This window comes from Drosophila arizonae, chromosome 3, assembly GCF_054131065.1.
Source record: "Drosophila arizonae isolate 15081-1271.41 chromosome 3, UAZ_ARI_1.0, whole genome shotgun sequence".
NCBI classification, from domain to species: Eukaryota; Metazoa; Arthropoda; class Insecta; order Diptera; family Drosophilidae; genus Drosophila; species Drosophila arizonae.
In genome coordinates, this window is record NC_142923.1 from 17506328 (window position 1) to 17519285 (window position 12958).

A 12958-nucleotide genomic window follows, 5' to 3' on the forward strand; every position below is an offset into this window, starting at 1 on the left:
AAATTTAGTGTTCATAATTTTTAAGGCTTGAAATGGAAAGAAAGAAAACATTTTGTAGCACTTTAAGTTTTAGCTATAGCTTATTTTTTAAGCAATAGTCGGTTTTTAAGATTTTGAATTGATTTTAAAATAATAATTTCACAAGTACGCTTATATACATGATTCAATGTAATTTAAACAAAAACTTAAACAAAATATTAAATAATAAATATTAATATTTTTGTATATGAAACAAAGCAAAAGAAAACTATACAACAGGTTTTTTTTTTACATATTTAATTTTAGTTTTAATCGTAAAGCTTAGTCGATATATTTGTTATCACAGAAAAAATGTTTTACGATTTACGATTTAGCAAAAGCTTGTTTAGCTTTTTGTCAACTGTGCAGCATTCGCTTCTTTACCACTCTGAATATCATAGAGCTGAGCTTTTGCCAGTCATCACCTGGCGATATATCGATATGCAAGCGCAAGAGCGCGCTCTGTCTTGTTGCCATCGCCAGCAAGAACAAGAAACCGTCGCAACCCCAAAAAGACGCGCGCGTGTTTTATCAAATGCTCCACAATACGTCAACCCCAACCATTCGCAACAATTACCGCTGCCTCTGCCGCTGCTGCTGCTTTCGAAATGGCGAGCAACAAAAGAGCGGCCCCAACCTGAGCGATGCGCTCATGTCTTCAGTTCGGTGCGTGAACCAGGCGAGTGTGGATGCGTTTATTGCGCGAGGCGCCAACAGCCAAAAGAATTACATTAAAAAGCCCAAAATAACACAACAAAACTAAAACGCGACGCCTGAAATTATTATAAAACAAAAGTGCAATATATAGAAACAAAATAAATTCCAAAAGCATAAGAAAATTTTCATTCGTGGTTCGGATATGGTGCACAGGAAAAAGCGTGCACACAAATTACAGTTATAAATGTCTGTGTTGTATAAAGCATAAAAGAAAAAGCACATAGCGCAAATAATTAAAATAAAAGAAGCGCGATTGCAGTTTATAAAAGGCATGTAAGAAAATCTCTGTACACTACAATTTCTTAAAATCAAATGTAGAAAAAATTCCATCTACATATATCAATATATACATATGCCTATACATATATATATATAAATTCATTTATGCACATACATATATTTGTATATATATATATGTATGTATGAAATGGTATAATATTTGTGAGCGCCAAAAAGCCGAAGAGTAGAGCCCAACTCAAACGCCGACGCCAGCGCCAACGTCAGCGTTAATGTTAACGGTAACGCCAACGTCGCGCAGCCATATAAATCGTCTCTCGTCTCGAGTGTGTTCGAAAGTTAACGGTCCTGCCCGACGGCTCGCGTAGTAAAACCGTAGCGTGTGTGTTTTTGTCGGCAAAATCTGTGAGCGTTGACGGCGCCGTCAACTGCGCTGCGCTTCGCTGCACACGGAGCAGCCGCTGCTGTTGCCGTTACAAAGCATTCCTTTTTTTTGTTTTTGGTCAAGTAGCGCTTTTCGCACTGGAGATTCGAAATTGTGAATTTGGCGCGCTAAGCAGCAAGTAAGTGTGACTGAACGAGTCAATGACAGAGAGAGAAAGAGAGAACTAGAGAGACAGAGCGAGAGATTGAGAGAGGCAGTGAAGGATTCAGAGCGCATTCGAAAGAGCAACATTAAAAAGTGTGAGAGCAGCTCTCACACATAGTATATGTATGTGAAGCTGCACTCGTTGATTGCACAATAAAATTACACACACGCACACAGGCACATGTACACAAAAGACAAGCGCTAGAAATCATTAGTATGTGTTTTTGTTGCTTTTCTTTTTTTCGGCTGCAAAATCACATAAATTAGCAAAAGTTTCAAGCGGTGCCATAAATCAAAATTTGTTTGACATTGTGTGCGTGCGCATTATGCTCCACTCTGTGTCTATATGTGTGTTTGACTGTGTGTGTTGCGCGCCCAAAAAAGTATGCTATGGTATTTTACTATTTACTACTACGCACGCTCACACACACACACGCAAACTTCTAAACTGTGTATATATATGCGCTTTGTGTGTATTCGTATAGTATATAATAACGGCATTATCGTGTACTACACAGCCACGCAGCTTACGCAGCTGCGTAAAATCTCAAGGCTTGACCAATGCCTCGTAACCTCGACAAACACTACTACAGCCCAACACTCCCCCTACCCACTCCACCCACTTACCCACAGCTTTGTTCAAAAAACTAACGCACAGCAGCTTCACTAAGCCGTTCACCTACATAAAGACAAAGCTGTTGGTTAGTCTTCCTCTGTGTGCGTATGTATGCGCCTTTGTGTGAAGCCACAGTGGCTGCTCGTTAAATAGAACTTTTTATATCCAGGTATACAATTCAAATGTTTTAAATCATCCATATGTTTTTAATAAATATAATTTAATAATTATTTAAGAAAATGTATTAATACATAAATATCTTTATTTATTTTTAAAATGTTTACTTCAATGTTTTAAGTAACTATAATTGTATAATAGTGTTTATGATTATTCATTAAAAATAAAATTTGTATGTAATATTTCTCTTTTCCAAAGCGATTGTGTGAAATTTCACTATAACGAGTATTCACTGTACCTGGCAAACGTAATCTTTTATTATCCTTGGTCTTTGCTTACTCTGCGTCCTTCAATAATTTTATTCCTTGTCTGTCTGTTCGTCCAGAGCCATCAGCTCAATTAATTGCTGCCTGTCACTCGAGTTGTTCACTTTAAAGTGCATCCTTGTTGGCCTCCGCTTCAGCTTCAGCTTCATCTACAGTTACAGCTGCTTCAGCTTCTTCTTCTTATTCCCCTCCATCATCTTCATCTTCCTCTTGCTGCAGCAAACAAATTATTCTGTGGCTCTGCTGTATTCTTCTCTTGGTTTTTGGCCAAAAACAAATTGGTTTCGAGTACTGCAGCTTGTTGGCAACTGCATGTCAGAGGATTTTGGTAACAGTATAGCCAAGATTGACTTCAACTAGATTTAGCCGGCTTAAAAAGCTTTGGCCACAATTTATGGAGCACTTAAAATTAACCAGAATATATATAAATTAGTTGATTGTGGATTTGCAATCATTCTTTGGCATAGTTGATGCACTTATAATTAGAGATATTTTATTTAAAAAATCAGAGAGAAAATATTCCGAAAAATCTATATTTACATATATAATTTTATTATTTTTTTTTTTTTATAAGTGAATAATTTATTAATTTGATCTCTTATCATGTAGCAAAATATATTTTATATATATTATAAAATTAGAAACAACAAATTTCGATTGTAGTATTAAAATTTGTTGAATTAATTAGTTAATTGCAAAGAAAAAAAAAAAATATATATATATATATATATTCTGCTCAAGAAACATTTCTATATTATATTATATATTATTTACATGAAAAAAAAAATGTAAAAAGCGATACCTAATCAGAAAAGAGCCTTTAATAATACTAATAAATTGAAACAATATAAAAGCCTCACAATTATTTTTCATTTGTCCCATCATATATCTACATATATATGATATATCTATAGATGTACTTGCATACATATATAAAGATTTATCACTTAGCAAACAATTTCATATTATCAAAATCACACAGCCACGCACACATGACTTTTTACGTTGAAAACTTTACCATTGAAAATTTTCGCAATCACATTAATTCTTTTACCGAAAAGTGAAAAGCAATAGAAAATCCCTCAAGGCCATATTTGTCCAGCCATTTAGTTGTTCTTGTTGTTGTTGCTGGCGAAAATGAAGAAAAACGTAAAAATAGACGCCGAAAGGCAAACACCGCATAAAAAAGTAAAGGCACAATATATGTACAAAAAAACAAACAGCAAGAGCATTGCGATCGGGTGTAACAGACTACGGAATACAGAACCTGTAGCATTGATTATAAATGGGCCTTACATTATGAATAGGCATTGGATTATATACTAAACGATACAAAAGTAATCGAAGTTTGTATTTTAGCTGTGGAACTGCGGCCGAAATTGTTTTTCTTGATTAGGCCAACGTTCGTAATTATTGATTATGCTGTTAGAGAATATAAGTGAAATCTAGCCATCTCAAACATTCTTAACCTTACTTAATGTAATACATATAATTAGGAGCATATTTAAATCATTCAAGATACAATAGCAGATGAGCCTATATACCCATTTGCACGTTCACAGCGAGTATGAAAATATGAAAAGAAAAGAAAAGGAAAAACTGCGATATATGCGATATAATAAATCTTTAGTATAACACGCAAAACTTTATGAACGTGCGCCAACTATAAACTTTCGCTTTTCGCAAAATGCTGGCCGTTATATTTCTTCTTCTACTCGGTATTTTTTTTTTCTTCCTTACTTCGTTGCGTATACGCCAGGCTGCACATGTTTTTCTTTTATTTATTATCATTATTATTTTACTATGTGTGTGCGAGCCTTTTTTGTTTTATATAACTAGTATTATTTTTAGTTTGGCACACATATTTGCAATATGCTTTGTACGTGCAGCATTTGAGTTTTATAATGAAGCGTGAGAGAGAGAGAGGTACTTTTGTATGCTATTAAAAAAGTAAAAATAGATAATACAAATTTAATTTACTTCACCGAGTGCTAGTAATTTATTTTTAGCTAAAAAATTCTTTATATAGATTTTACTTATAAATATTTTTTTCTCTTTTGGTATAAATTTTTAACATTTATTTTTATTGAGATACTCTAAACTCATAGACAAGTTGAAGAAAAAAAATTTCTATCAATATTTGAAACCCTCGCAGCTGCAAGTGCATCAAGGATTTGCCAGTTGGACTTTATAATTTAGAATGAATTCCCATACATAGCCATAGACAGATGCATATATTGCTGTCTATGTGTGTGTGAACTGTGGCATATTAGTTGGCATTGCATTTGGAATATGTGTTGCATGCTTTTAGGCGTCGCTGACAAGCAGCGCTCGGGCCGCATCCTGTGCGTGGCTGCCGCTCCATTTCTGTCAAAGTTTTTGATGTGCAGGCGTGTTCTCGCAAAAGGAAGACAACACAAAAAGCGTGTAAAAGCATATATATATATATATATATATATATGTGTATGTATGTGTACGTATCGGTCACAATAAATTGTCTTTATTTCATGCGGATGTGGTCGTTGCGGCCAAGGGGAGCGGGTGGAGTTATGTGCGGGGCCGCAAAAGGCTTGCGCCATGTTTAATGAAAATTATTACGCGATATCCTTGGGGACACATTCACATACACATACACACTCAAGCAAACATACATTCATACATACATACATGCAGCAACTCGCACAATGTACAGCTATGTGCGCCTTTTTGGGGGTGGCATGCTCATACAAAAAAAAAAAAAAAAAAAAAAAAAAAGAAGAAGAAATAAGTAGAAAAATGAGGAAGAAGAAGAAATGTTCGCTTAACGGCACGACGTTGGGGGTCCAACTGAATGGAAGGACTTTGCTTTTGCCTTTACATTTGCCTCTGTCACGACGCCTGCGCCTTGCCGCTGAGCGAGAAAGGATTCGACTTCGAAACCAGAGCATAAATTCTATGCTAGCGACTGCTTTAATGTGTGTGTGAGTGAGTGTGTCTATCTATATATATATATATATATATATGTGTGTGTGTGTGTGTGTGTGTGTGTTGGTGTGTATGTGGGTTTGTATATGTTGAGCAACGCATTTCTAGGTCAAACTCAAACTCCGCATGAAACAGCCCAATAAAATCCCATTTCAAACATATTTCCATTACTGCTCTAATGAAAAATACTCTTTAACTGTTTTTTTTTTATTCTATATTTTTAGCTTTAGCTAATAGAATTGAATTTTCTTTGTGCATAATAAAGTATAAAGTTTATGTTACTCATCATGCTGAATATGATTAATTAGCTAGCTTATTAACTAATATTAATATATGTTTTTGTTTTCTGCATCATTTCAGTTCAATTTCAAAGGATAACTGTAATTCCGCCATACGAATAGCACATATCCACAGGATCAATTATTAACTTTAACCGAAATTAGTTGCAAAAATGTTAAACATTCGTCAGAAATGCAATAAATATTGTTGTTGGCAATTACCGAAAATGCGGCAAACTTTTAGCTCCAAAACAAATAAATAAAATTTAACCGTTGCAATAACTTGACATAATTAAAAAAAAAATTATATAAAAACGAAAAAGGAAAATAGAAAACCCTAATACGAATATTGTCAATAAATAAAAATAAATGCGAAATTCATTTGGTAAACTTTTTGTGGCTTTGCATCAACATAAAAAGGCGAAATTAAATAGCAAAATAAACAAATAATACGAAAGTTGTGCGAGTAAATTGAAAATTGTTCATTGAGTGTCGGTTGCGTAGCCGCAGATTCAAACGAAACCAACATAAAAAACCAATAAAAAAAAAAAAATAAAAAATAAAAAATACATATTAAGTGAAAAACTCTGTCGAAATTTGTGAAAATAAAAGCAAGAGAAACAAACACGAAAATGGAGCGCAAACATTTGAGCTGGTTTTTGGCGCTGTTGCTGGGCGTATTAATAGTCCAGAACCGCATTTGCTCAGCTCTTGCCGATCAGGATGAGGATATACCACACAATGAGTAAGTATTAAATGGATTTCAATTTATTATCGTTAATTGGATAAAGTGTTCGACTAGAAGATACCGTGACCCGCTCAACTGCATAATAATTGATTTGATAATATATAGGATTTAAATACTAGTCAGTTTTTCTATTCATATTAAGGTTATATATGCCTAATAGATAGCTGGTCATCCCTTTCGTCTATTCTTTTTTGTTTCTAATAAATTTATTTAGCGTATTTGGTAGTCATGCATTGCTGTCGCTTCCTTTTAGTTTTGTTTTCAAGCGCCATTTCCAATTATGCATAATTGAAAATTTATATTGAAGCGATGGAAATCGTTTTGTGTCATTTCCCCCTGCAGGAAATTAATTGTAAATTTGTTTATTTCGCTCAACTGAATGCACGCAGTGTATAAATAGTTAGCCACGCAATGTTAACTCAATAGCCATTGGCCATAAATATGGATGTATCTATGCATATCATGTAAACAAATTGCTGTCTGATTTATGCAAATTCCAGCAAGCGTTTTGTGCACACGTGTGAAATGTGTTGAGAAAAACTAAATAAATAATGTCAAAAGAGTGTTTACAGATCACTTAACAGTTGTTCCATTACATTATTCTGTTAATTGGTATGTTAACTGTATATGATGTTTACAGATCAGTTAACACGTGCAACAGTACGTTATGTAAATTTAATATTAACAAAGTCAAAGTAAATATTGGCTTCTATGTTTTCCATGCCTAACCATTAAAGCACTAAAAACAAATAGTAAAAGGAACGACAAAAACATGCTAAATCTAATTTCAATAAATAAATGTGACATTAGACAAAGAAGGAAAGAAAAAACACTTGGTTGCCTAGGGGGAGGCCAGCACTGCAAATGGCAGTTGGTATTGGGTTAATTAGCCAAGTGAACATGGCGCTTACGTGACTGTCACACACACACACACCCACAAATACTGACTCACATACGCTAATTGCCAAATCCTATTATGTATCCATTAGATACTTTCGCTCAGACTCTATCACCCCCAAAACCACATTTTGGCAAAATATATAGAAAATTGAATTAGTGTTTTATTTTTAACACTGTCGATTTGTGTGTGTGTGTGTGTGTATGTGTAAGTGTCATCCATTAGTCTAGATTTACTGTATTTTACTATATTTACTATACAAAGATATGTGAATTCTTCAAAATTTTATCGCTCATTATATTTTATGGCAATTCGCTTTTCTTTTTTAATGATGCTGCTGGCAATAAACATAAATATAATGACATAGAACTGAGATAAATGACAAAAGTTGACTAACTGCCCCAATATTGTTAATGTATATATGTATGGAAGGGTACATTGGCTGAGACCTTAAGTTAAAAGCATACTCATAAATAGTAATAATATAGTATGTTTGCTTTGCATATCTTAACCATTCATTCTGATGACGACTTTTTGTTTTCAAAAAGTTTTTACTCAGACTAATATCTTTTTAAGGGTAATTTTATATATTGCAAGTTTGGCCTGTTGAGCCCTTTACTTTAGGCATTGGATCTGCTCACCTAGTTTGACGACGATTCTATAAAAAATTTGTAGGGGATCTTGGAAAATACTATGAGATCTTATATAAATCACAACGAATTCCTTTATATTTAGTATAGCTCTATCGAAATATAGATTTAAATATATATTATTCTAGTTTTCTATATCCCGTAGACATACTTCTCTTCTTTCATAACTTTGGCCACTTTTGCAGCAAATGCTTAAAAAATTAAATTCATTAATTTGAGACCTCAAATTTGCCACTCCAGATTTGTAGATGTAATATTTGTGTATTTATTTATTTATTTACACTGTTATATTTTTTTGTGTCACTGCAGAAATTCAATTAAATTTATTTCAACTTTTGCTGCCAACAAAAAAAAAAAAAAAAAACACTGCAACTGCAACGAATAGACTCCTTGAGGGCCAACAGCTTTGTCGGTTATGTTTGGGGCATTTAATGGGGATGACGATGATGCTGTTGGATGTTGATGATGTTGCTCATGATGATGATGATAATAATGAAGTGGCGTCCACTGCCCATTGCTTTTGATGTAACTGACCCAAATCGCTTTTAGTAAAACTCTTTTTCTACTTGTAATGGATTTTTCGGCTCTTGTTGTTGTTGTTGTTGCTGTTGCTGTTGCTCATTCATTTGCCTCATTTACAGCTGCAGCACTGCCCAATTTAAATGCAATTGCCATTTTCTGAAACTTTCATACCATCTGCATTGACACTTTTCCCTAAAAACCAATTTCTTGCATTATGACTCTCTCGACATATCTCTCTGTCTTGATTAATAAAAAATTCATTGAAACCAGAATATGGTAAATTAATTCGAAGCTATTTAGTACAATGTCTGAAAGGTATGGAAAACGATATAATATGTGTATTAGTTTGGTTGAGGCCCATTCATATCATTTGACAGGGAATCAGTTTAAGATATATTAAGTGAGAGTTGTCTAAGTCTAAGTCAAGAAGTAACACAGACTCCCACATCTAAGAATACGTTTTTTCTAATTTGTATATTCAAACTCTGAGCACTTTCCAAACCCAGATTCATACTGAAGGAGACTAATATTAAGTATACGCCATGATAAATGTTTGGCACAAAATTCTGAGCAGGTTTTTTACGTTTTTTTTGTGTCAGCGTAAGAACCGCACTACAAAACCGAAGCAAATGGCATTCACTATATAAAAGACAATTTTGAGAAAAGTAAATGCAACACACGTAGGTAGCACAGACAAAAGACACACACACACATACACAAACACACAGTCTCTTTGCCAAATTGAAGGAAACCACAAAAAGCATCGACATGAAGACGGTAAAGCACCAATGAAAGACTCAACGTCATCTTATTGGCTCTTGGCCTGCATAGGGACCGAAAGACTGTTCTCGTTTCGCATTTTTTTTATCTTGGCCTGGAAATAATAAAAAAAAATAGTCGCATTTGGGCAGTTTGAGCACGACAAAACTTGACAATGGCAAGTAGTACGTGCGGCATCTGAATTTTTAGACAGCCCATCAAGTGGAGACCGAGCCACAGTTCACCTGCTTAGCTACTCACCTGCTGCTCACCTGTTTTGCATTGTCTGTTGCGTCTTTGGCTTTTGAGCACGAATCACGTATGTCATGCTCAAGTGCCATACACGTAATGCCATCGAACTAGTTTTCATGTTGGTCCACAGCATCGGGTTTTCACTTTTCACTTGTTTTTGCCAAGTTTATACTCAGTTCAGGTAGAGTAGGTCAAAGGCTTTGGCCTGGCATCATTGAAATCAAAATGAGGTTCTGTTCTCCTCTTCGTGTCGTTTCTTTTTTTTTTTTTTTTTTTTTTTTTTAGATAATAATCTATAGAGATTGGGACTTACTGTGTATCTACATCTATGTTATATTGTTGGGATAATTGAAACAATGATGGAAACTTTTGGCTCTACATAAAACTTACTAAATGGCGTTTTTCAATAAAACATAAAATATTTTTCTATGTATAAGTCTTGGTTGGCAAACTTTTCCTTTTAAAAGAAATATATGTATAGTTCAATATATGCTAACATTAAAATTTGAAAAAGCATCTGCAATAAATGAAAAGCCCACGTGGCGTATACGTAAAATATTGTTTGCATTGGGCATTGACTAAAACGTAGCTTCACAGTTAACTAAATATCTAGATACAGCCATCTGTTTACAGTGGAAAAGGCAAAAAAGTCGAAATGGGGCGTGGCACAGGCGCACAGAAAAGCATAGCATGACCTAAAACACAAGGAAGAAATAAATAAATGCAGACAAAGTTGTTACGCTCTAAAATGATTTAAATTATATGAAAATTGTATTATGGCAACGATAGAGGAAGCTGTTGTTCGCACTTTTGGGTGTTGCTGCCGGCTGATTGCCGCAGAATATTGGAAACGGGACGACAAAGGGCGTGGAATGTGTGGGCAATGAACCGTTACAAAGTGAGAAAGAAGCGATAGAAATTGGATAATGGCCATAATGGTCAGAAATTGAGAATGCAGAGGGCGGTTAATGAGCAATGGCGACTAGAGCGTAAAATAATTACGGAGAAGGAGGCAGCTATAGTTAGACAGAGATGGAGCAAAGTGAAGAGAGGTGGAGACAGATGAAGAGAAATAAAAAGGTAGAGAGAGATGGGGGATAAAGACAAATAGTAAGAGATAAAGAGATGGACTGATAAAGAGAGATGGAGGGATAACGACAGAGAAAGTAAATGCCAGAGAGAGAGACAGAGAGTGCCCGAAAATAAAAAGACAGACAACGAGAGTAGGAAAAAATATAAATATAATATATATAAAAAATATAATATATATAAAGAAATATATAGAAATATAAATGAACACGCGGACATGGAGAAACCAAGATTTAAAAAAAAGAAGAAGTGAGGGAGAAAGAGATCCAGAGAAAGTTTGAGAATAAAAGAGGGAGACAGGGCAAAGAGATTGTGAGAGAAAGATTGAGAGATTTATTGAGGGTCCCTGATCATCAACATTCCTAACAATGCTATAAATGTATGTAGATTTTAACATCATAGAGTAATTAATTCTAAGAGAAATTAAATTTAAGAAATATATTTTATAGTAATTTATTTATAGCTTATATTTAATATTCTATTTCACTTTCAATTTAATTAATTATTTTTTCTCCATCTTTGTTTCAGAGTGCGCAACTGGGCTCTCAAGTTTGGTGTTGATTTATGGGAATTCGGTCGCCAATTTACCAAAATGAATGAGATCAAAAGTGTGAGTAAATACTTAACATATCTACTATATATATTTATATGTATATGCCATATGTCTGACTGGCTTAAATATAAATAGTCAACATTGGCGTAGAGATTGGTTGAAAGGCTTTGCTGACATTTGCAAATAACTGCGATTGCTTAAGTGTAAGGGCGGTTTACTTGGTTTACTTGGGGCTTAGTTAAACAAATATGTATTTAAGCGATAAGAAATTATCGATAAATACGCAGACGATGTCGGCTTAGTGTGCCAGCCGGTTGGCTTTATCCGCAAATGCGTCAATTTTTCGTTCGTGTAATTTTATTTTCCCTTTTTGCTGATATTTTGTTGTTCGTCTGCTTCTTGTGGCTTTTGTTGTTCCGACGCGGCTCTAATGCAATTTAAACACAAATAAGGCTAATTGAGGCAAGACCCACGACCAGCAGCAGAGGCAATCGGCAAGGGTAGTGTATGCCCTATGTCTCTGTGTGTGTGTGTGTGCGTGTCTGTCTGTGTTAATAAGCATGACTGTTTGGCTTTAGCTCTGCGTTGACTGCGCTGTGGCTGTGGCTGTCGCCGTAGCCATAGCTCCGACTCTGGTGCTGGTGCTGGCTCTGACTCTGACTCTGACTACGGCGTAATTTTTTGCGTTTAATCAGACGTGCATGAGTTAGTGGGCTGCTTTTATTACGACTCTTTTTATACACTCTTGTGGGTGTGTAGGTGGATGTGTGTCGCCCATACACACACACTCACTGTACATACACAAAACAAGTTGACAAAAGTATTTGCTTCTTGTATACGCTGTAAAATGTCTTAAAAATCAATAGAAAATAATTATATACATTGTTCTAAACTTAAATATTGGCATAAATTTATAAAAAAAATATGTAAATAAGGTATTCAATTTATATCAATTTAAACTAAGAGCATTTAAAAATTATAAAGAAAAATGAAAAATACATGAATTATGCATATAATGAAATCTAAAACAGTCATATGATAAACAGAAAAAATATTATTTTGTCAATTATTTTAAAAAATTTACTATTATTAAAATTAATTTTATAAAAGGATTTACTATTTCGTAAAAAAGTTTGAATTGATAAATACGAATATATATAGGTATATATAAACAAATTTCTTTTGATATACATAGTTGTTCATGTTTTATGGTTAAGAATAACTGCAAATAATTATAAATACATTTGTTCGTTTATTTTATTTTATTTATTTATTTATTTATTTATTTATTTTTTTTTCAAATTGAAAATTCGCATTTTTAGTCTAGAAATAATATTACCTTAATGAGTAAGGGTATTGAAATCAGTAAAAAGTGTAGGCGTGCCAGCGCTGAAAGCGCGACAGCAGTGGCAGCAGAGCCAACGAGGCAGGAGAGAGGCGAATGAGGGAGGCAGCAGCAGCCCAGGCTGAAGCTAAAAATGCAAATAAATTCGCTGGCTGTGACTGTCATTGAGTCTGTAATTGTCAAGTGACTCGTTGTTGTTGTCCTTGCTGGCTGCGTTGCTGCTGACAATGTTTGTTTGTGTTAATTTAAAGCGCACGTCGCGCAACAGCAAAAACAAAAA

At 34.4% G+C, this 12958-nt stretch overlaps 1 protein-coding gene across 4 annotated transcripts in view; it reads left to right on the plus strand.

Annotated features, from left to right (window-relative positions):
• Positions 1–517: 517 nt before the first annotated feature.
• The window catches only part of stol (voltage-dependent calcium channel subunit stolid), a 47778-nt gene continuing 35337 nt past the window's right edge, over positions 518–12958 (plus strand). Inside the window, exons 1-3 of one of the 4 annotated variants that reach the window (XM_018003417.2) lie at positions 518–1535; positions 5945–6607; positions 11309–11390. In XM_018003417.2, coding sequence (XP_017858906.1) covers positions 6495–6607; positions 11309–11390 — 195 coding nt within the window. In that variant the 5' untranslated portion in view covers positions 518–1535; positions 5945–6494. The other 3 variants (XM_089464401.1, XM_018003418.2, XM_089464402.1) reach the window with 3 other exon arrangements.